The sequence below is a fragment of the Toxotes jaculatrix genome, chromosome 15 (genome assembly GCF_017976425.1).
Source record: "Toxotes jaculatrix isolate fToxJac2 chromosome 15, fToxJac2.pri, whole genome shotgun sequence".
Taxonomy (NCBI): Eukaryota; Metazoa; Chordata; class Actinopteri; family Toxotidae; genus Toxotes; species Toxotes jaculatrix.
The window spans coordinates 19,046,756-19,072,361 of record NC_054408.1 but is presented as its reverse complement, the minus strand read 5'-3'; the positions used below and the strand labels follow the sequence as shown (position 1 = coordinate 19,072,361).

The 25,606-nt window shown below is 41.3% G+C and overlaps 1 protein-coding gene across 3 annotated transcripts in view; it reads right to left on the bottom strand.

Annotated features, from left to right (window-relative positions):
- The window catches only part of LOC121194206 (neuropilin-2-like), a 102,130-nt gene extending 80,953 nt beyond the window's left edge, over nt 1–21,177 (bottom strand). For all 3 annotated transcript variants that reach the window (XR_005895363.1, XM_041056913.1, XM_041056915.1), the window contains exons 1-2: nt 20,149–21,177; nt 6,489–6,669 (exon numbers count right to left, since the gene is read on the bottom strand). Coding sequence is in view for 2 of the 3 variants with exons in the window: in XM_041056913.1 (XP_040912847.1) it covers nt 6,489–6,669; nt 20,149–20,224 (257 nt within the window). In the remaining variant the exon portion in view is untranslated. The remainder of the gene's footprint in view (nt 1–6,488; nt 6,670–20,148) is intronic.
- Between the last annotated feature and the right edge of the window lie 4,429 nt (nt 21,178–25,606).

Below are 25,606 nucleotides of genomic sequence, written 5' to 3'. Positions count from 1 at the left end.
GCTCCAGGCCTTTATTTATCTTATTGTTTTTAGCATTTGTAGAAGAACCATCTACACCCCAAGTCTAACAAAGCAAGATCTTTGCTTTGACATCTTCGCTGCTTTTTCTTTTCTTTATTGAATCCTACTATTAAAACCATTTACATAACCTCACAAACAGAAAATACCACCTCACTACTTCACACAACAAAATTATAGGTTGAGGGAACATAAGCTTGCACTATTGTTGATTGCTTGAATGTAAATACCATGCTGTTGATGGTTATCTGTGTAGGTTGCTGACACATAAGTGACAAACAGCTGATTAGGTATTTCTTAAAAACAGCAAAAAAAAAAAAGAAAAAGAAAAAATGCCAGTGCAATTGTGATGCCAGCTGTAGGGGGTAAAGGCATAGTTTGCATTACGCATCTGGTGCAATCACTGTGAAGCAGGTAGCAGGTAAATAAACCTCAAACTGTGCTCCTCTCTCTGTAGCTTTCTAATATCACTGGGGAAAGCTTGTCTGGACGCATGACCCTCCTGCTGGTAGAGTCACTGTGATGTTAATTCAAACATGCAGGCAGCTGCTAAATGCCCACAGCTGGTAACTGAACATCCACTGTCACTCCACATGCTGTTCCTCTGGCTGTCATATAGTCTCTTCATCTCTACCTCCATCTTTTATTTTTCCCTTCAGCCCTGAGGCCAGTGTCACATCACATCACTTTCCCTTTTGCTCTTCTCTTCGTCATGTCCCTAGGACTTTTGCCAGCTATTCAGGTGTGTTCATGAGATCAAATATACCTAAACTTCCACCATAATCTGGTTGCCAGGAACAGTGTGTTTTTTTTAATGTTCATATTAAAACATTTGTTTCAGATTACATTTGTCCTAATGTGGGTTGCTGAGAGGAAAAAAGAGGAGAGAAACAAAGAGGAGAGAAGAGAAGAAAAGAGAAGAGATGAGAAGAGGAAACAGACCTAGCATGAAGTTAAATGATTGATTGAGGCAGAGTACAAAGACAAGGTCTAAATCATTAGTGAAACCATTATCGTTGACTGCAGCTTCTCTGTCATATAAATCACTTATTAACTCACTGCTTTACTCCACACTTATTGTGTAAGCCACATAACCGTGAAACTGCCTACGTGCCTGTCTGCCCATTGTGCTTACACTGTGTATGAGCTTTCTTTTAGAGCTCCAAAAAAATGCTTGCACTTCTGTGTGTGCATTTCTGCTCTTGTTTATGCAAGCTTATGTTTAACCCTTATAGTGTCTGTGAGTGTGTGCTTGTCTGCATATCACCACTACAGATAGCATCTGACTTGGGAGAGAACTGAGGTTAAGGAGGACTGGAGAGGGTGGAGAATGAAGAAAGGATGAGAAAAAGTCACAGACGTATAGAAAAGGGATTTAAGTGATGGACAGACATAGGCTGAGGAATGAAAGAGGATGAAGATGGATATAGGCTGAGCAAAAGTCTATAAATGGTAAAAAGAGAGGAATAGATGCATTTTAAAGAGGGAGAGAGGGGAAGGAGAGGGAGATGAGAAAATAAGAGAGGGAGAGAGGGGAAACGGAGGAGAGTGTGGCATTTGGCTTCCTGTCTGTGATTTCTCATATGCAATGCTGAATAATGATTTGGCCTATAAAAGACTGGCACACTGCAGAAGGAAGAGGTGACAAGGGGAGAAGGACAGAAGGGAAGGAAAGAAGCTAAGAAACTAGACAGAAGCATAGACAGGAGACTGAATAAAAGGGGGACATAAGGAGAGGAGAAGTGATCAAGAAGGAGGGATGAAGGGAGGAGGAGGAGGGTACAGAAGGTGGGACAGAGGAAGGCACAAGAGCAGATGAAAGATGATAGATGGGGTCCATTGGGCAGTGGTGAGCGGGCAGGAGGGGTGAGGAAGGGTGAGATGAATGAAGGGGAAGGAGGGTGAGGAGAGGGAGAGAGTCAGGAGGAAAGAGGAGAGGATAGAGAGAGGAGGTAGCTGTCAGGATGATTTGAGCCTGCCCTCAACGGGCCCTGACGCTGCACTTTTCCCTAAGCAACCGTGTGTGTGTGTGTGTGTGTGTGTGTGTGTGTGTGTGTGTGTGTGTGTGTGTGTGTGTGCGTGTGTGCGCACACGTTCTTTCCAGCCACTCCAAATAGAGATCTTGCTTTCAGAGACACAGCAGAGCAGTGAGCTAAGAGGAAAATGTGAGGTAGGCAACCAACCTGCCTCAAAAGGCTACAGACACTTTAAAAAACATATACATTTATATGCGTTCTTGTCTATATAAGAAGTTGCGTAGGGAATTAACATCATTTTCTGTCTAATGAATGTGCATAATAAAGATTCATATCAGTGAAGAGACTTGCTTAACCTCTATCCTGAGAACACAAATACACTAAAAATACAAATGCACTCCATCAGAGGACTGAACTGGGTAGAGGCTTTGGTTTTAAATTTCCATGTCTCACTGCCATTTGCAGCGTTAAAGCAAGAGTGTGACATTAAAATACATTTATTTGTTTTCTTGCCAAGAGTTAGAAGAGAAGATCAACCCTGCTCTTGAGTCTGTACAGTAAATATGAAGCCACAGTCAGTAAACTGTTAGCTTAGCTTAGCATAATGACTAAAACTAGGCAGAAACACTGCAAAACTCCATCCACACTGCAAAAGCCAAAGAAATGTGGTTATAGTTATGTCTCAGACTATTTCATGGCTGTCAGGCGACCATGTCCCTGTATTGTTCTAAACTAAGCTAAGCATACAGACATGAAAGCTGGATCAATCCTCTCATCTAACTTGGTGAAAGAGCATCTTCTGTCAAACTATTCCTTTAAAGGACAAGTTCAGGATTTTTTAATTCAGTCTTAATACTGATGTGCCCATACGTATGTGAGAATAGGTGCGATTCTGTCTCTCCACACTGGCCCGGAAGCTTTTCACTCGGAAGGCCCTCGTTCTCTGGCTCATATGAAGTTTCAGCCGTCCCACTAAGCTTCAGTAAATAGAGTCTGTTCATTTCAAAGTTACTGTCGAATTAACAGAAATTTCCCTCTTTTTCTTTCCCCAGACAGTAGACCTGGTTGGAGGCTTAGGTGTGAACGGTGACACTAAACATAAGGCTCTCTCACTTTAGACAAAGAAGGCATTTCTGTAACATTTATATAAAATAACTTTCGTCAACTATAACTGCAAATGAAAGTGGATGAAAAAAAACGATTCTGTGAATTGCTGCACAGACACACACCTAATCATATGTTTCCTCTGTCTGTGTACCCGTCCATCATGTGCTTTTGATCTACCCAGTCTTTTCTAGGAAATACACACAAAAACCAAAGATACAGCTGTTGGGTGATAACTGAAACCTGTCATCAGTGATGGACTGATGTGGTACTGTGTTGCCTGTAATGTGATGGGAAAAGGGAAGTCATGGTGAGTAATGATTAGTCGGGGCAATATTCATTTTGGAAGGGGCAAAGGCTTTTTTTGTTTCCCAGTCTTGCTGTTTGACTCACTCCCTCCAGCTGTCTCCCTGCACTTAAGCAGCCACTGTATATGAATCTTAATGAAAACATCTCTCTCTCTCTCTCTCTCTGACCACCTCTCCATCGATTTTGCCTGCAGAGCCAGAGGAGTGCTTGACAAAATGTGATGCATTATAGATTACAGATTACCATCTTAAATTGCAATCAGGACTATAATAGATTAGATTGCTTCAACATAGTGACCTAATAAAACAACCCTTGTCTGACTGGGGCACGGCAATTCATAACAATGCTGTTTGTGCGAGTGTGTATGTGTGCGCGTTGATACGTGTTTTTGTGAGGGGCAGATACAACTGTAGCATGGGTTTTTTAACTGATAAAGAGAGGCGGTGAGGAACCATGTTGCCAGTTAACAATGTAGTCTTTGTGAAAAGGCACAGATGACTCCTTTCTCCCAACAAGATGAGTGTGTGTGTGTGTCTGTGTGTGTCCTCAGCTCCATAAACTGAAGACTATCACCAGTTTTCTGTTTCCTGAAGCTGCAATCTACAAGCTTGAGAAAGAAACTCTCTTATGACCACATTACCTCCACCTGATGATTCAAGCACATTACTGACTTTAACAATTACAGACAGAACGAGACAGAGGTATGTGCATAAGTTCGCATCAGAAAGAGACAATATTTGACAACCAGAGATGGAGACACTGGTATGTGTGAGTGTGTGTCAGGGTTGTTGCTGACAATCCCTGGGTGACCGCATACGTCTGCACCACACACACACACACACACACACACACACACACACACACACACACACACACACACACACACACACACACACACACACACACACACAGCTTCTTTTCCTTGGCCTCTTTGCCCTCTGAACCTAACAGCTCAATTTCAGCCTACCCCTGCACACACACACACACACACTCCGGTTGTTGGGCGCCTGTAGACCTAAATAGCACTGCGCTGTAGGACACTTGTAAATAACAGCCTATTAGGCTGGAGATGTTGCCACCACCACTACAAATATCTCACTCTTACTGGCATGGTTTGGAGAATGACTTTCCAAAAAATGTTAACTTGTCATTACTGGAGGAAAAACTGAGAGTAAGAAAAATATTTAGACACACACCATAAGTCTTACAATGTAGAACAAGCACAAATACACACATACTGTATGTGTATAATTAATAAATCAGAGCTTGTTGTTTCTCGAGATTCAACCAGATTCTCTGCCCCTGGGAAGCTGCAGGACTTTAAATGTATGTAAAAAATTCAAAGAGTAACAGGAAAGAAGAGCAGGAAGGGAGAAAAAAGATGGTGGAGAGGGGAAAACAGAACACTGACAAGAGAGGGAGAAAGATGCAGACAAGAAGAGAGAGCATCTCGTGCATCAAACTGATCCGAGGATAAGAACTGTGGTGTAAAAGTTTTTTAAAAAAATGACGAGGACAGGGAGACAGACAGAGAAGTATGTTTTTTTATTTCCACAGCACAGTGCAAAAGTAAAGGAAAAAAAGAGCAAAGCACAGTGGGGCTTTTCAACCTTTCAGCCTTTCAACAAACAGCCAGCCAGTGAAATATTGATGCTTCAATTCCTACAAAGAAATGTCTGAATGATTTTGGTACATCTGAGTGGGGAAATTCACCTATCTATAATTGATATGGCTGAAATGTTAATAACTGGATGGGAAAGCACCGGAACAGAGACATAAAGAGAGAGAGGGGGGAAAAGTGTGCGCTTGTGTGTGTGTGTGAGAGAGAGAGTGTTTCTCTATTTGTCTGCCCTCTTGCCTGTGCCAGTGGGTATGTATCTGGAGCCACATACACTCATAGTGCCCATTAGATTCCTGAGAGGCAGTGGTCTCTCCTCTCATGTGTTAGATGGATTCACACAACATGACAGTCCCACAGTGAAAGGGAAGGCCAGTAGTTTCATTTAGGCCTACTGGCAAATGACAGAAGACTTCATGGGTTACTGTTTTAGAAAAAGCCAAAGTAAATGCATTTTTAGGTTTAAGCTGTAGCTCGGATAACTAGTAGCTCCCCCATCTCAGCATTTTATTTTTGAAATAAAAAAAATTCTTCTGCACTGCTCACAGAATAAAATTTTCCCTCACAGCCTGTGGATCTGTGTTTATAAGGAAGGATTTTCCTTGTCTTTTTGTACAGTATTTGGGCCAGGGCAGAAAACACTGCACATGCTGGTCCATAAAGATATGTGAAAAAGGGTTTTTGGGATTTTTTGCTCCATGAAGCTTCTAATCCTTTTTATTCTTTGGTATAGTTTTTAATGTTTTAATATTCCTTTATATCCCTCTTTAAAGCATCATGTTTGTTGTTTTCAATGGTGCTGTAAAACTGATTTCACTGATTTTTAAGATTTATGTCGTTCTAATATTTTCTAACTGCTACTCAATTGTTCCCTGTCTAACCTTAAATATCATCCTAACCAGTCTCTGCCGGCATTTTTCCATCATTTCCCAGCATGCCTGTTTGTTTTTCTGCCTGCCTTTATCGCTGCTTGCAGTATTTTTGCTTCATGCTGCCTAACTGCCTGCCTTTCTTTCAATCTCACCATGCAACAAAAGCCAAACAGCCAAAAACAATGCTGGACACCAAATCCTCTAATCTGTGTTAATTCTTTCGAAGTGTGAAAACCATCCTGCAACACTAAATGCGTTGTAATTAGACTTTGATAATTAGAGACAAGGGACCCACGGAGGTCCCAAAGTGGTTATTATGGGATAGCTAAAGCCAGAGAAACAGGAGGAGAGTGGGCTGAAGTTCACCAAATTTACCCTACAACTCTCACACACATGCTGGTGGAGACACAAACTCCAGAGTGAAAGAGAAATAAAAGAAACGTCTCCACTTTCCTTAGTTGCCATCATACCTCTAAGGCAGCTTTAAATCTTTACATTTTTTTAATCCACTCTTTCCCTCTAAACCCATTTGTCATACATCCCGTGCCTTTAAAATCTATCCATTCATACATCCATTCGTCCTGTCCTTACCTGCAGTCCAGTTTCTCTATCTCAAAGTGCGGGTTAAAGTTGAGTACAATGCGTTGCGAAGGCTCAGGGGCTGTGATGATCCAGCGACAGTTCTGGTGAGGAGGGTACTCCAGCGGGTAGCCAGGTGTGGTGATGTATCCGGCATCACTAGCATCTAAAAAGCCACCGCATGGCTCAGACGCTGAAAGAGAAGAGAGAGAGGGGGGAGGGCAGTATTAGAAAGTGAAATCATCTTGTACATAAATTGAGTTTGAAAAAGTCAAGTGGATGCAGATATATGTTTATTTTCCTTGGCTTTGGCCCACTACATCACCTCATGGAAACTTACAGTTACCGAAAGTGTTTAAACTGTGATGTGTTGCAATATCTGCTTAATATTTTTCTATTTTAATACACAGGTTCACACACTGTGAATAAGGTCATTGATTAGTGTTTCAAAATGAGATAACAGCAACTAAGAAAGGGGAAGATGGGAAAATCAGAGGGCGGAGGTTAAAGGAACTACAGGAGGAAAGGTAAAGTAAAGAGGTTCAAAGAGAAAACTTGCAGTATTAAATTAGGATATGGAAAAATGATTGATAGATAAGCCTCCAATAACAATATGGAACTATAATAACTTCCCTCACAGCAGCAGATGTAAGTCTAGAGGACCACCACGGTCAATGTTGTTTGCTTATCAAGACTGACCAGGAGGATGTCAACACACTGTACAAACTCATTCAAATTAATTTAATACATATTTGTTCATTATGCATGATTTGACTCTAGGAATGGGGGCAGAACAGATAAAATGAAGATAAGGGTTGTGTTCGCAGAGACAGGATATGAGAAACAACGGGTAGTGTGTGTGTACTGAAAACTACTGGTCAAAAGAGCACCCTCATTTTTCCAATTTTTATTGAAATTTAAGCTGCTCAAGTCCAGTCAAAAATCTTAAATGGTGCAAAAGTCAGCAGTACACTGCACAGGGTTAAAAAAAAAAAAAGAAATCATCTAAATTTCATAGAAAACAGTCCTTTTTCAGAGATTAAGAAACTGGTTAATTTACAGCTTTCCTGTAAGTAAATTATTCATTGAAAGTTAAGTCAAACAATTCCTACAAATCGTCTCTCTGTACAAAGACGGAGGTGGAACAAATTGTGTTACTACACCCTCAGATGCATCATTAGGGCAATACTGTACTGCAGGAAGTAGTGCTGCACATTTCTGTCAGAATGGTAAGAAAAGTTAGGAAGGCAGACTAGCTGGTCAGAGGTTCATCCTACAGCAAGATGATGACCCAAAGCATTAGATGAAAAGAACCAGACGGTGGCTTCAAATGATGGAAGACCAGCACAGCTAGTTTGGGAAGACCTGGACAAAAGATAAAAGCAAATCAAACTGCAAGTGCAACACATTCGTGGAAACTTCTGCAAAAGCAGTGGGACAAGCTCTCTGAGCAAAGTTTCATGTCCATGTTTTCATTTTGAGTGTGTTAGGCTGCTGGGCTACAAAAGATTTCATGATCCCTTTCTTTTTTTTTTTTTAAATATTTATTATTTATTTGTTCTATGCTTTAATTGCACAGTACACTGAGGCATTACACTATGTAAATTTCAGTAACAACTGGAAAAATGGAGGTGTACTAAAACTTTTAACTTGTCGTGTTTGTCTGTGCCTGTGTGAAATCAAGGTCAATGCAGCATCACGACTTACAAAGACTTCATTCTGAGCGACGAGTGACACACGCACACGCACACGCACACGCGCACACACACACACACACACACACACACAGAGCCCTCCAGATGCCACAGTTACTGTCACAGAGCAGATCCACTTGTCAGAGGTCATACGTCTGTGTCATGTCATAAACAAAGCCTCTCCTTCACTGCTGCAGATGTAGCCTGACATAGATGGGTAACTCATATGTATCTGTGACACCCATCGGCATAACACACACAACTCCACTGTATTACATCTATGGCATCTATTGTTCACCATGCTGACTGGCCTGTTTGACTGACTATGCAGACTATATCATGAGCTGAACTTCTTCATTGTTTAAGATCCACAAAGCTGAACTTAAACCCTCCTGGTAGATGTGAGATGAGAGCAATCTTTGTTATGGCCAAACACTTCCAATGTGATGGCACAGTGTGAGCCACAATCTGCCGGAAGGAACTCAAGAACAGCTTTTACTTTGCTCATTTAACATCCCCAAACTAACACTGTGCACTTGCAGGAAAATAGCTTATTTTAAACAAGTATTTTAACAAAGTAGTGTTTGTTAAGTAGACTATTACTTTTGAAAGAACTACTTCATCCAATGAATATTTCTGCACAAAACAGTGATTGCGCTCTAAGTTTGGACCAAGGAGGATGAATTTTCAACAGATATTTTGGGCAGAATGATGGCCACTATGGACCAGGTTATGCTAATAAAAACAACATCTGTGATTGTCTGGTGCTCGCTGGGAAGTAGTTGGCCACTGAGCAACCCCTAAAATAATTTCCTGTTTAGAAAACAAGAAAAACTCACAATCAGCCTCTTACAGTCTGCATTGTTGTATCCACTGAGGCTCAATGTGCCTCTAGAAACAGCAAAAACAGCCAACTGGTAAAAAAAAAAAAAAAAGGTATTTATTATTTATTGCCAGTGTGCTGAGTGGGGTGATATAGCCAAGTCAAACTACTCAGCAGAATACAACATGTTTAACGCTATTAATAGACTGGCTACTGTAAACCTACTCTGAGAGGAGTTACACATACAAACATTAACACACACACATGCACTTTATGAGACACCATCTTCAAAACAAATTCAAGTCAAGAGTCAAACAAAAACACACTTTGAAAATCTCACTTTTTTTTGTCATGGTTGCAAACATGCACACACATGGACTGATGGATGTGCATGTATCCACTCAAGAACCAGCAAGGGACAATGAGTGGAGTGGAGATCAAATCTCAGCACACAGCACACAATGTGATTGACACATCGGCAGCGATATCTGGTGTCTATCTTACACTGTCTGCAAACAATTAGTGACCACCCCTCTGTATCCCTCTATATCTCTCTATCTCTGTCTGTCTCTCCCTCGTACTGTGAGCCAACTAGTCTATCTCCTCCTATCTGTTTCCAGTCTCCTTAGTGACATACAGTAATACAGGAATAGAGTTACAAGGCCTATGTAACCCAGGCAGACACATTTCATCTCAGCACCACCTGGATTAGTGTTTAACCACTCTGGAATCTCACAGCAGCATCAGCCAAACACCACTTTTAGCTCACTGCTTAGCTAACTGTATCCGACCAAAAATCTGGGCTATGCAGAGAGGCAGTGGGAGAGGTAAAAATCTAAGATTGTAAGATAAATCTAATTCATTAATAATCTATTGCTTGATACACATGATGCATACTTAGGTTTTTATTGGGCTGGGTTTTAAAATGCAAGAGTAAAGATATGTTTTCATTAGATGCAGTCCAGACATGAGACTCTGGAAGAAGCAGTAAAGGTTTTGTTTGTTTGTTTGTTTTTACAGGAGACTACTTCACTCTACAGTACTTAGCTTCTGCTTACAACTGACTGCCACCCACCACCTTCTCAACCAATCAGCTGGTGGATATAGATTGGAAAGACACAATAACATAAACCCGTGTCACATGAACCAATTCTTTCAAGAGCTTATGTTTACTTTCTGTTGAGACTAGGGATGCACCGAAATGAAAATTCTTGGCCGAAACGGAAAACCGAAAATGAGGAAACCAAGGCCGAAAACCGAAACACCGAAAGAAATTATTAGGCTATGCCTATTATTAGTACCATTGCATTTACGGCTATGACTGTGTACTAACCTCACTAAAATTGCAAGGCATTACGATTACATTAATTAATATGAATGTTTCAAAGAATAAACCAATTTAAACAAGACTGTAAAATTAAATACGTTCTCTCATAAAAACACAAAGTGCATATAAGTCAAGCGCAAATAAAAATACAATTTTCGCTGTAGGACTACAATAATAGTTTATCAAAACAAAGATTGCCATAGCCCGTATGTTAACCGTAGGCCTTTAACAACAACAAATGCACCAAGGATTGCAGCGCTTTAAGTTTTAAACTTCCTTGCCGTTTCAAAAACGTCCGCCACAGACGGAGGGGGTGTGCTCGGAGGGATTTTCCTTTTCTGCGCTGCTTTCCTCTCATGTTCCGCACAGCGATCGAGATGTTTGCATTTCAGGTGTAAATTAAACACGACGTGGAGAAATTCTCTGCAGATGTACGCCCGCTTGAAATTTCGACAACACGTTTTGCAAATCGCTATCCGTGTGTCTTTCTCAGATTAACTAAAATACGTCCACACCGCGGACATGTTGGCCTTTCCAGACAAACTCGTACTGGCCGCCGTTTTCGCTTGCGTCATCACAACATCCGGTTTCGGCCATGTTGTTTCGGTGATAAAAGTCTTTCGGCCGGAAACCGAAAATGCTCTTTTGGGCCATTTTCGGCCGAAATTTTTCAGTGGCCGAATATTCGGAGCATCCCTAGTTGAGACTATGACAGAGATGTTTGTACATTTATCTACATCATTCTAAAAGTTTCTGTTGACAAACTATCAGCTTCTGTAGCGTTCTCTTCTTTTCTTCCATGTTTACGATTTTTTTTTTCAGACTACTCTCTTCTCCTCCTCCTCCTCCTCTTCTCTCACCTCTGGCATGAAGCCCATAAAGACAGCACCTCCAAGTGTCTGATGAATAAGGCTGGTGTGATAGAGAGGCAGATGCTCTGTGTGCGTGAAGTATTGTGTCTGCTCTGCTTTAAGGGTCTATTAATCTCTGGACATGTGCGCACACACACACACAAAATCATTCAGTGATTATCACATCCAAACAGAACAGAAGGCGACACGATTTGGGGTCACCTCACACTGGAGGATGTGACCTCTAGTGAGGTGCCACTGAACACATTCTGAGTGAATTTGCTATTGTTTGTTCATTTGGTGCATGTATACAGACATATAGATATGCACATAATAAAATGATCCTGTGGTGGAGCTCATCAGTCACTATAACATATAGTTCTTACAGTGATAAACCGATACACAGGCAAAAGGTGCTTTTGGAAAGGGGACAGCTAACTGCTGATCTTTATGTCTAAAACAAAGAAACTGTTTAAATGCGACCTCCAAAAGTGAATCTATAGCTATTCTAATTTGTATTCCACACTCTAACACCCTGACCTGCATGCTGGGAATAAAGTGCAATGTCTGTGTTTGTTTGTGTGTGTGTGTGTGTGTGTGGGTGTGTGTCAGAGCAGAGGAGATGCTGAGTTGGGGGGAAAAAATATGTCAAGAATTATCAAACAGCTAAAACGGAAAGAGAAAAAAAGAGAGTCAAACAGCAAGAAGAAGCAAAAGATCTGATTGCAATGTTGAGAGAAGAGGAAGGACAGTTAAAAAAAAAAAGCATTACAGTTGCTTTTAGCCTTGAAGGATAATTTGTTGCACTGAATTCCATTTTAGCAATGCTGCATTCAACCCAGGTCTCAACAAATCCCCTGTGAGTAAAAATGCCATAATAATCCATAAAAAGGCCAAAAGCTAAAAAAAAATTAAGGTCACTAACTAAATTGTAGTTAAGCAGAATCATTCTTAATTTTTTTTGTATGACACCCAATCCTGCTTCATGCCGCAGCACAGGTGGCACTTCACCTGGTAACGGGTTAAGTATTCAGATCATTTACTCAAGTAAAAGTAGAAAGACTACAATGTAAAAAAAAAAAAAAAAAAAAAAAAAAAAAAAACTCTTACAAGTAAAAAGTAAAAGTTAGGTAATATCTTTTACTTTTTACTTTTTAATATCAGCAATGTGTTTAAAGCATCAAAAGAAAAAGTATGATAGGAGTCTCTGTTCCATTATCAGGTGTTACTGGATTTTTATAACAGCTTTTTTCATAAGGTTTTCATGTTGTAGTTCCTGGATCTGAGTGAATTATTCAAGTTAAGAACAAATATCTAGAAACTGTGCTGAAGTACAAAACCTAAGTACAGTAACTGTTCTTGGTTACAGTAAAACTACTGACTCTGCTTGAATCATCTGCAATGTTTAAACGAAAGTGCCAAATAAAAACACCACCATTTTCTCTGTCACTCACTGAAGATGCAAACACTTCCCTCCTCTTGACCCCAGACTTCACACAAAACAGCTTTTCTCTCGACCACATCAGCATGTGTGATCTTCAGGGAGAAGTTGTATTTAGACCACATATTCACAACAAATGCACAAACACAAACCGCTGAACATCGCTTATCCCCCTCTGGCTTAGACATCAATGAATTTAGACCACACAGACACACACACACACACACATAGGATAAGCAGCAGTAAACGGTGCTAAGCAGTCAAGCAGGGATATGAGACAGGGCACTGCATTATTTATGGCTCTGCACCACGTTTAGTATTGCATCCTGATAATACCTATTCAGCAACTTTTCCCCACATGCGCATACTTCAACACAGACACACACAGAGATACACCCATAAAGAAATGTAATAATGCGCAGGAATGCATGCACAGCAACATGCACACAAGGGGCGACACAAACAATCGCACAAAGTCACAAACATGCAGAAAAACACATTCTGAACCGCCTTGCAAAACTTAACCAGATCTTTGTTTGTTAGCCCCAAATGCAAATTCTCTGACCTTGTTTCTAAACCCTCTTACAGATTCATTCTCCCTCTGCTGATTTGACTCTAAAGAGACACTTTTTCAATCGATTTGCTAGTCTGCGGGAACTTTGCTAATGTGTTGGACCAAAGTCCGCATTCATTTCAGTTGGCAGGAGCCCATAATGAAAGCATTAGCGGTTCAGTGTTTGTGTATGAAAGTGAGAAAGTGTGTCTCACCCAGCTAACTGGAGAGCTTGTTAGGAGGGAGGCTACTACAGATCAACTTGTTATCTACCAATACAGGCCCCAGTATTTAAAACAGTACAGTGAGTCTCACATTCTCTTTATTTTGACGTTGTTAGAAACAAGTCCCCAGATTCAACAATCAATAGACTGTGAACATCTGCATCAACGCCCGAGCGGAAAAAAAATGTAAATTTTACCATTGATTTTGAGGCATTTTTAACTGTTTACAATGCATTTTCAGTAAGATGGCTTGGTTCCAGCATCACAAAGTGCTCACAAAAGACTTCAGGCACTGTTACCTTAAACGGTACAGATACAGATACATTTGGAGTGAAAAGCTTTTGTATGACTCTGGGAATATGAGAAACACTGAAAATAACAGGCTGAAATGTCTTCTTTGGATCAAAACCAAGGAGCTTTTAGTCATCGAAACCTGGGAAACCTCAGGAATGGACAGATAGAGAGAGGAGAGAGAAAGAAAGGGAGATGAACGAAAGAAGAGGAAGCAATGCCAGAACATCTGTCTCTCATCATCTGAAAAGGGAAAGTCAGCAGCTCAGAAAAGCTCACTGGACAGAAAACACGACTCAAGCACACGCACACACACACACACACACACACACACACACACACACACACACACACACACACACACACACACACACACACACACACACACACACACAAACAGGTGGGGCTGTGCTTTTCTCCAGGTGCCCTGCATTAAGCCACAGTGGAAAACTACAGAGGGAACAGAGCGTGTGTGTTTTCTGTGTGTGTAAAATAGAGGAAGGGATGGCAGAGGACTACAAAGGATCGGAGAAACAAAAAGTGTGATGGGAAAAGGGAGAGAAGAAGAAGAAGACAAGGGCACATAAAAAGGAAGGATGAGTGTGTGATACAGAAAAGGAACTGACATGAGAACAAGCTTCTCAACTCAAGAGCAAAGACATTAGTATGGAGATTCAAAAAGACAAGGGAGATAATAAGACAGTGGACAGGAAGATAGAGAGGAAGATTTAAGATCGCAGAGAGAGAGAGTAGCAATGAATAAACTGAAAAGCTATATTTATATTTAAATAAATTATTTTTAATTTAAACTAAATTAATTGAAAATGCATCAGTTAGGTTAGGTACACTATTCAACAAGTCCTCCAAATTAAAACACAAAATACATAGTAATACAGAATTCTTACTAAATCTATAGCTATTAGTCACAGTAAAATGTTTACTCTTTGCGCTACATAGTAAAAATGTTAGCTTCCTATTACCAAAAGATGTGTCTCCTGGCTCTGGAGTCTGATATCACTCATCCAAATATGCTTAAGGACTGATGGTGTAAAGCATTTCTGTTGATCAATGGACCCTAAATCTGGTGTATTCCTTTTAAGTCACTCTAACAAGCCGTGTGAATGGATTTCCACTGTTGAGCTTTATTCTTTTCCAGGCAGAGAAAACCATGATGAGGAAAACACAGACTGACAGAAAAAAACAACAAGTGAGTGAAACAGTAAAAGAGATTTCCCACTGTCGCGAAGTGGGGCGAAAAGAAGGTGAGGGAGGTTTCTTAATCGGAGCGAGGGAAAACACTGACACAGGGAGGTGTGGAGAAAGAGACAGAGTGCGCTATTAAAGGAGAGGTGAAGTGCCATGAAAAGAGGAAAACAACAGGATGATTCAGCGTGAAGGGAGAGAGAAAAAGGAAAACAACCTGTGGCCTCGCACGGCACCGCTCTGGAGGGACTACTGGAGGACACAGAAGGCTTAGCTAGTACACAAGCTCACACACACACACATATTTTTCTGTGTGTGAAGGTCTTAAAAGAAGTGAGGACAGGCAAATAGCCTCATTTGAAGGATTTCCATGATCTCCCCTTTCCTCTGAGGCCATTTGTTCTTGTCAAAGATACAAATACAAACACACACACACACACACACACACACACACACACACACACACACACTGATATCCCCATCCTCTCTAATTACTCTAGTCATTACCAATGGCCGATGAAGACACTAGAATACTAGCAGTTTACTAATGACATGATAACTGTAATTAGAACATCCTGCTGGACCCACTAATTGTCCTTTCCCTTTTACAGACAAGACAGAGGGAGAGAGACAGAGACAGAGAGAGCGAGAGACTGAGCAGAGGGTTAATTGGCTAAATGTTTATTCGCTCACTGCAAACTAGGTTGTTGATGTCAGTGGACCAGCCCCTCTGTTGTTAGGCCACCGTTACTCTAATGACTGAAAGACTAATGTCCTCTCATTTGTTTCACAAATGGCTTTTTTTTAAGTTGCATGGCTATTTTATATGGACTTTCTTGGGGTTTATTATTACTTATATGTGCTTTGAAAAGAAAATAAGTAAAGAAAAACACAGCAGACTGTTTAATTTCTTTCTTCCCAATATGATGAAATCCTAAACATTTTTTTAATCAATATTACATAGTACATATTAATAATATACTGTCTCTTGACCAATGGAGAGGAATAAATCTGGGTTGGTTTACTGCACGTGGCTCCACTCATCTGCTGCTTCACACTCTGCTGCTTTCCTCTTATTTCACTATTGCCCTCTCATACTCTCTCCTCCTCCGTTTCTCCCGTTCCTTCTTTCTTTCGTGCTCCCAAACACTCATGATTCCTTACTCTCACCATCTCTTTCTCTTACCCTCCATCCTCCACCTCTGCTCCCTTTTTCTCTTTACACTGCTTTAGTGTTTCTAGGTGCTTTACTGGGGTGAAAGCCATGTTGTTATAACATCATTAATAGACTTTACATTATAATTTCCTTCCATCATTATCAGCAACACATTCAACACATATGACAATGCAGTAGTATTAAAGAATGAATAAAATGGGAATAAAATCAATCATAGAAAAGTACAAGAAAAGGTGGGAAATGCACAGAAAGCTCATTTTTGAGTCACTGATTACTTTTCTTTTTATAGCCAGCTGCAATATGTTTTGAAATATATTTTGCTGCTACCTCTGAACATTCATCCACTCACTCTTTTTTACTGTTATTTGACTTGCCATAATATGCTGATGTATTTTCAGCCTTTCTGAAGCACGCTAACCAATCTCCATGTGAACTGAGTAATTATCCATGGAAACACAAACTTACAGTGACAGAGACACACACGGTTAAATTCATGCTTGTAGAATATAATATCTGCAATATTTCAGGCTAATAACTGTGCTAGTGGCAGTGAGTCAATTTATTATGTACTGAGCTAAAATAGGGTATAACACCTTTGTGTGAACAACTGACATGGATGGCTTGTTTTATTGATGGCATTATGACCCAGTCCAATGTAACGTTTAATTATTACAAGCCGACCCCACGGGGCAACACAACACCTGGTTGTTTCAGATGTGGGGTAAAAAAGCTTGAGGCTAGAAAATAACAAATGCATATGAAAGCCCAGTCTCATTTACTTGGTGTACATAAAGTGATACAGTAGTAAAAGTCTTTAATTTCTGCAGCACCTTGACCTAACAATCAAAAGCAAAGTGAAAGCATGCTGCCCCTGCTGCTCTAACTTGTGCAACCATACTAAAACACATATAACTGAAATGCAATCATTTCAGTGCATTTCAGAAAAAAAAAACTGGGAAAATAATTTCCTCCCCTATGTTTCATACTTTTAAAATCACACTGGATTGGTTTGAGCAATCAAAAAAAACAAAAAAACAAAAACCAGTCTCATAAACCAGTCCTTAGTTGCGTACCTGTGGGCAATTCATCCTACTGCTTGCTTACTTCTCACAGTGAGCCTGTTTCATCAACCAGCATATTTCAGTAGAGACACTATAGAGGCAGACAGCTGGTCTTGAGTGGCCAATTATGTCCGTTTATCTCCCTTCCAGGCACAGCTGTGATCAAACGGAATGAAGAAACAGGATCAAACAGCGAGGCTAAAAATCATTCTTCCGTTGCGTTCACTTCTTTTCGCAGCTTCCCTCTGCCTGTTTCTGTCCCTGTTACTTCCTCCCACTGTACTTCCATCCCTCCCTCCTGTCTCCCGCTATATATACACTTCTTAGTCTCACTATGCTTTCCTTGCTCATCTCTCCGGAGACGACAGAGCAGAGGCATCTGTAGAAGTTTACTGCTGAGGAAGCTTCAATCCTGTATAACCTACTGCTGAGAGTGTGTGTGCTTGTGTGTGTGTGTGTGTGCTTGTGTGTGTGTGTGTGTGTATGTGTGTTCCAGTGGTTCTCAGTGTACCAGAGGGGAAATCTTGAGGGGAGGTCGATGGAGTTCCCCGTAAAATTAAGGTTCATCTACTGTCAATGCTTTTTTTTTTTTGTCATGAAAACTATCAACAAGTTTTTATACCTGAACAAATTATTAACTGATTTACTGAATTATTTTTATGAAAGTGACAGCATCATGGTTAAAAGAAGAACAACTTTGTTGAAGTTAAACAAGGCTTGTGGTCACAGTTAAAAAAATACAAAAACAATGATGACTAATGGAGATAGAAGCGTGAAACACTTTGTCCATTCGCCCTGAACACCACAGTTTCAGTTCAAATTTTTTGCTGTACTATTAAACCCTCACTAAGTACTTCCTGCTTTGGCATTGATTGTAAACAGTGGTCACTTTACATATTGTTAATCAAATGACCAGTGGTCATTTGTCTGGATGGACAGTTTCAGATATACATAAGGACTTTACATAAAGTGTCAGCACCTATGAATTATTTGTGTAAATCTAAACATTTAGAGTTGACATCGCTCCAACTGGTTGTTCACACACAGCAATCTGTTCCATAGTAAATATCTTCTCACACTCAAGGTGAAATGTGATGCAAAGAATGCTTTCACTGTGCTCTCTGTACACTGTTTCTCCAAAACAACATTTGGCAGACAGGCCACTTAATCTAAGTCACGAGATCTGCAAAAGCCCCTGCTAGCCTCCTGAATAAGCCTTGAATCAATTCAAACTAGAATGCAACCAACTTCTCCACAGTTACTCTTTCTGAGTTCCCTTATTTGCACTTATGAACGCACACAAATGTGTCTCAGAGCAGAATATGGACCTTGCCGTGTTGTCAGTTTCTTTTTTGACACAGCTATGAGAAACCATGAGCAATGAGACTATGTGTTCCTGCGGTTAAAAAGGGGCGTCAGTCTCTTTCTAGAGTTCCACTCTTTACAAAATTATTTGTAAATCGTCTTTCATTAAAGCTAAGTTGGTTTATGAAGCAACTAGTCCAAGGTCTCAGATCGCAGACACCATCGTGAGACACTTCCGAGTTACGCATAAATGCACACTTGTAACACAACAGCAAATTTAGGTATTGATGTCTTGACCCCGAGTCACCACAGACATGTTTTAACTGAATAGACTAAAATTCTCTGTGCAGCGCAGACGCTCCGTACATAAAATAAGAGTTTCCAGTACAATCTCTGTGCGTAAAGATTGTTTGGATACGCACGCACAAAAAAGGCACGAAGACCTACGTTAAACGCATCAGACCAGTAACAATGAGCGTGGCATTTTGTCTTGCCACTTTTAACACCGTGTACAGCGCGGTGCTTGTACCGTTTCTCACACCAAAGCCTGTGAATATATGCGCAAAGGAAAAGTTCCGATAGGTGTTAATGCATCTGATACCCCATCGCTCACACGGACTCGGGCAGCGACAGACCTCCGCAGCCTGAGTCGCTGGAGAAACGGAATGGAATCGGACCTCCGTGTGACTGGAGCTGGCCTCCGGTAGACGGAGACAGGAACCCAGTCAGATTCGCTGCCACCTCTCCGCACAGCCGGCAGTGACATTTAAAAGGGTAGCCCTCTATGCAGACATGGTAAGTGGCAAGTGCATGTAGCTGTCAGGCTTTCGTTAAAACTGTCAATGCCACGAAATAAAGCAAGCGCGATAAGGTCATTATAAAGTCTACTGAGCAGCCACCTTACAGACCACTGACACCGACAGTAGTGCCGATAGGAAGATTACAGAAACATTATAGTAATTTTCTGTTATTGAACTGCTCTCTTGAGGACAGTCATTGATTAAGCTGTAGATTAAAACCCACAGCATATGTTTGTTCAAGACGAGACAATTCATTGTTGGTACCAACACCCCAGCGTCCCTCATAACGTTTTTACAGGACGGAGTGAAACCAGCAGCGTGGTGGGGTGATGAAAGAGTTTCTGGCAGTGATGATACTTCGTCTGTAAAATCGCCTTTTTAGAAAGTTGCCCGCGTATAGAAACAGGCGACACCAACTCTAACGCTAAATGTTTGTCAGGACAATTAAATAAGGCCTTTGTTAAAGACAAAAATAACTTGTTATTCAGTCATTAGAAGTTGTTTACTTTTTTCCATTTTACGTTTCCAGTTCCCTTAAGAACGCCGGCCGAGCGAGATGGGTCAATTACGCAGAGTTAAAAAAAAAAAAAAAAGGACACCCTATAGCAGGCTCTCTTTCCTATGTCCTGCACTACATCTATCAGCGCACTATATGAAAGGAAAATGAAGGTCGGGCTGGACCCTGTAGCTGCATAATTGGTAATGATGGTGAAATGATTATTTTATTTTATTTTACGTTCATTACGCATTTTGGTTTGACAGGAAAACAAATGTTCCTCTTCAACAATCATCGTTGATGTGTTTTAGAGACTATACTTGTGGCGTGGATTAGGCAAATTTATCTCTCTAAAAAAAAAGCAGTTTCATTTTCACACCTACGTGTGACACGAATTAAAGCGGACAGGAAAAGTGTCAAACTTACCTCCTTCCTCTGCCTTGACTGCTGGTGGCAAAAGAAAGGCCAGTAAACATCCACAAAGCCATATGAATAAATCCATCTTTCCCCCTCGAATGTGGAGAAAAACCACCTTTTCTCCTCCTCTGTGGATTTATTCTGTGTATCTGAGACAAAGCTTCAGTCCAAAGTCCCCCTTTCCACAGTTTTCTATTTCTCTCGAGCGCAACACGACTAGTGCCCAAACTCCGCTACAAATGCCGGGCTGTGTTCACGGGGCTTTCCAAGAATATCAAGCTGGTTAAACTACAGCGTCCGTATGGGTTGTGTTACTGCGTGACACTGCGTCTTCTGTCCTGGACGCTGCTCTGCGCAATTAACGCAATTTGATCTGAAATCAGCGCAATTTGTCCAAAAAACACGTTTTTAAAACAGCCAAATCCATTTCGGTGCTCGCAGCCGGCAGCAGTTCTGTCAGGCAAAACGCGCGTGGAAATACAGACTAGTCAACACATTTGACTGACAAAATCGCAAAATTCAAAACAAAGTTGAAATCACTGGTTGAAACCACTGAGAACCAACAGAGACGTCTGCAGGGAACCACTGAGTTTGAAAAACCTGAAAAAAAGTAACACGCGTCTTTCTCTTTCGCTTCGATAAAATATTCCAAAATCTTTTGCTCGGGCTTCCTCTCCAAGTGGCGTATTTACTTGGTAAAAGCACCTGTGACTGAGAAACAAAAATATTTTCCCACCGATTTTCCCTTTTTGATACTGTCCCGATAACAGTCCGCTCTTGCGCAAAAGATAACACAAGATCTCCTGGAAGAGGCAGCTCCGGTGTGCGTGCGTAAAACTGATCGGAGAGAAAATAAATGAGCAGCCTCACCGCTCTCCTCCTACAAACTGAGCGTTTCTTCTCTGAAACACGTTTTTCTGTGTCCGCTCCCTCTCTCTCTCGCTCTCTCTCTCTCTGGGTCCTCCACGTTCAGTGTATGTCTCTCTCTTTCTCTCTCTGTCCTTCTCCCAGCAGCTCCGGCAGCGCGCTCCTTCCTCTCCGATCTCTGCCGGGTTTGTGGCAGCGTGCAGGACTGCTCACTCAGTCCCCCTGTCTCGGGGTGTGTGCACGCCGCGCGTGCGTGTGTGTATCGGATTACAGTAGGCACCTCGGCCCGCCTCCATATAGCCCCTCGCTGATTAAAGAGCAGTTTCACCCCCCCCCCCCCCCCCTCCCCCCTTTTTGCCTCACCCTCTCTTACCTCTCTACTTGCCTTCCCCTCTCTCTCCCTCTCTTTCATTTTACCAAATTTCTCCCTGCCTTTCTCTCATTTCCTCTTTCTTTCTGTCTAGATACTCTCTCCCTTCCACATTTATTCCCTTCCCATCTCTCTCTCTTCTTCCTTTCTTTCTCTTCTCCTCTCTCTGGTATTAAAGAGAATAGAGGGAGGTGGAAAGAAGAAAGAAAGAAAAAAAGAGGGAGAGAAGAGGCCCACTGCACAGCTTCGTGAGATTTGTAGCTGTGCTGGGAGCTTTAAAAGGAAGCTGGCGCTGGTTTACAGCATCATAGCTGAAACACTGACGACGTGCACGTTTGGAATAATCAGAACAGAAAGGAATCTAACAACTAATAATTTGTTAATAAAAACACACTACCACGAATAATCCAGGAGTTACCATCAAGATTAACAGAAGGGTTTTCCATGAAAGGGATAGATTCACGTGACTCTGAACACTGATTTTGAACACACACACACACACACCGTCATTGACATAATGCATCCCCTAGTCCCCTACACTAACCTTAACCATCACAAATGGATGCAGAAGCCCAACCCTAACCTTAATCCTAACCTAAGCCTGAGTCTAACCTGATCCCTAAAGCCACATCTTAACCCTCAAACAGCCCTTTAAACTTGTGGGGTCCATCATTTTGCTCCCCATTAAGCTGTCGGACTCCACAAGTATAGTGTGCTCCTTGTTTGATATAGTAAGCTTAGTTTTATATAGTGAAACAAGCCTACACACACACACACACACACACACACACACACACACACACACACACACACACACACACACACACACACACAATTCAGGCATGGACACACATAAGAATGGGATTGAATGGCAAATAGCTGGGGAATCTTTTCAAAAATATATAGGCCATATTTAAAGAGACTGGATTTCTGTACATGTAGAGAATAGACATTTACAGTTTAAAATCATGCTGCTATTTCAGTCCCCTTCCTTCCTGGTGCACTCACACACACACACACACACACACACACACACACACACACTCACACACACCCACACTCTTTCTTTCTTGCTCGCTCTCTCTCCCAGCAGTATAATATAGGGAGGATGTCAGTGGGAGGTGTGTTTTAGGGCCTGTAGCAACACCAAAGCTTGTGGTCTGAAAAACGAACCAAAGTTTGGCTCTCGTATTGCCTTCCCAGGACACTCCCTGCGCACATTCACACACAGATGCACACACATACAGGCCATAATGACACAGCTGAGTTATCTCGTGGGAAGAAAGCCCCTTTTAAACCTCTATTTCTTTTATGACAGAGAAGAAAATCACACAAGGGCTGATGCTTTTTCATGTGACAAATATTTATAACTGCTTGGACTTCTCTGACATGAGAATTTCTGAGAACAACCTTACACAGCGAATTACGTTTACATATTTCACCAGTGACGGTCCTGATCATGGTGCGTAAGAAGATGAATTGGTTATTTTAATAGCCCTGTAATTACCAATAGATACAGTGAATCACTGATCTCAGATCAGGACAGTGACATGTGAAACACAGGTACACATGCAGAAACACACACACCATCAAACTGTCAATCAGATGTCTCCTAACGTCTCTGGATCTCTGAAGGTATTAAGTTCTTTTTCCATGACAGCTTGGTGTGTGTGAGTCAGAGAGAGAGTGACTGTCACCCTAATCGTTCCTACGGTCCCTCCAGTCGTACGACCTCTGTAACCTGCTGATCTCTCCCTTCTTGCTCCCCTCATCCTGTGTCTTTCCACTGAAACTAAACCCACCCAGGCCCACTGGAATCTGTCAAGTGATGAGAGCACAGAGCAATCACATGCTAATATCAGTCCAACATTCCTTTGAGCCGACAGAGCTACAATTTCTTATTTTGAGCAATTAAAAAAACAGGTAGGTACACTGCTCTGTGTGTTATCTACCTGAGATGTTGACCAGCAAATTGCTGCAGTTACAATCTTTTAATCTCAGATTTGTTAACTTTCAGTATGAATATGAATGAGTTAGTCCTTCAGTTGTATTGAAATGACGAAAACAGTGTAAAACTGTCGAGCAGAGTGTTCTGAATTCAAAAAAGTATCTTAAATCTTTGTTGGCACAGGTTGGTAGGAGGAATTTGGATGGGAAAAGTAAGGAATAACCTCTGCAAATCATTCTGAATTCACACCAACGCACCACATGGACCAAAGCCTTCTGGACTTTCCCTTCACACATTCTTTTGTATAACTTACAACAGTATGTTGTGAAACGTGGATATGCTAATCCCTGACACCTTTTCTGCTTGCCAAGCAGTGGACTGGGTTTCCCAGAAGACACTGCTGACATCACATAGAGACTCCATTTTAGGGCAATGGACAGAAATGCTGCTTGTGCACTACCTGCACAGTTCTTGTATCAAAGACTGTTATCAAAAACCATAATTTAGCATCATGGTATAATCAATACATCAATACATTACACATTAACATACAGCCAGATTACACTTCATCTTGATTGCTATGGGTGCTCCAAACCCTGGATTTGCTTGCTACTCTACTTGCAGCACTGTAGAGTAGCAGCGGAGGCAACATTTACCATCAGAAAGCACCTAAATGGTCAATGATCACAAGCTGATATTCTGCTCACATGTCATATACTGATCTCTTGATTATGTGTCTTGCTGGCTGAGGTCACTAGAAGCAAATCTTTCTCCTACCCCAGGTAAACATTTGCCCAGACATCGACCGTAATTTTTGTTTGAATGACAACATTCAAGCTTCTACATGCTTTGTCACTATCATCTTGACTCCAAGCAGTCACTGATCCTGGGTTCCATACCAGTGATCATCAACGGTGCAGTCAGTACTGACGAGTTGTTTTCTTCTACTGTTACTCATTACCAACTGCTAGATTTTTGACATGGTGCATGACTTCCCATGTGCCAAAGTAGATTCCAAAGTTGATTTTATTAACCTGACACTACAGGGTTCTGCTGTCGCTGAATGGAGAGAGGTAAAACACCAATGCAATTATATAAAAACACTTGTGTGTGTCTGTTGCAACAGAGCTGTGAAACCAGTCGAGGGTAAGGTGATCCTCGCTCTGCGTCAGGGGAAGAACTTGTCTACTGGCCTGTCGACAAGCACTACTGGCCCTGTCTGCACCTCGCCAACACACTGCATCCTCTACCGCTCCTTCTTGTTCTCTTGATTTGATAAATGACTTTATGAAGTAATTTATTTCCTGTCACTGGTTCTAAAGTTGGGATTTCTGTTTTTTGGGTGCTTTTTCTCTGTTGTTGTTTCATGCATTGTTCACTGGTGCTTGATTTTATCATTACTACTAATTTTTTTTTTCCTTTTACCCATTTATGTGTCTTTATTTGTTTTTCTTTGTTTTTTTTTTGTTTAGTATTTGTCATCCATCCTTTCCTTTCCTTTCTACTTTCTAAACCCCTTTCTTTTCCCCAGGGGCAAAGTAGGATTCACGTTTTGCTCAGGACTCAAACAATGTACCGACTGGCTTTGTAAACCCCACATGTGAAGACGCTTTTTCTTTACCTTTTTTTGTTAAACAGGAGTATTTACCATTAACCTCCCTGCTATACACTTCATGGTTCAGACGTCCAGGAGACTCAGTAATGTTAGTACATCCAAAGTAATCAGCCCAAAATGTTACCAGCCCACTGAGATTTCTCTCAGTCTTTCTGATTACCACTCTGCCACCGCTTCCCTTCCTCCATCCATCTTTGAGGTCAATGGCACATGGAGAATGTGGTGATCTCAGAGGGACCAGCAGCTCTGTGTCCATCAACCTCTCCTCACTTCTATGCATATGTGTGTGTGCTCATGACTGAATGTTTGTGTATGCGTCTGCATGACAGAGAGTTAAAAGATGTCTGTCTGAGTGCATAGTTGGAAACTCTCTTCGGTGTGAGCTTTTTTCTTTCTTTTTTTTTTTTTTTTTTACCTGTGTGTGTGTGTGGAGTGTCAACCTGTTGGCACCACCAGACTCCAGGGGCGCTGCAGTGGCTGTATTTTGTCCGGTTTTTCACCACTGTCCAAAATGAGATTTCCTGTTCAACATCTCTCCCAGCTCATGGATCATGTTACGTGTCTCCTCTCCTCTGCTCTCCTGAGAACAGTAGTCATACAATTTGTGCAAATGCAGAGGCAGAAACATCTAATCATGAGAAAAAAATACATTCTATAAACGCTCACT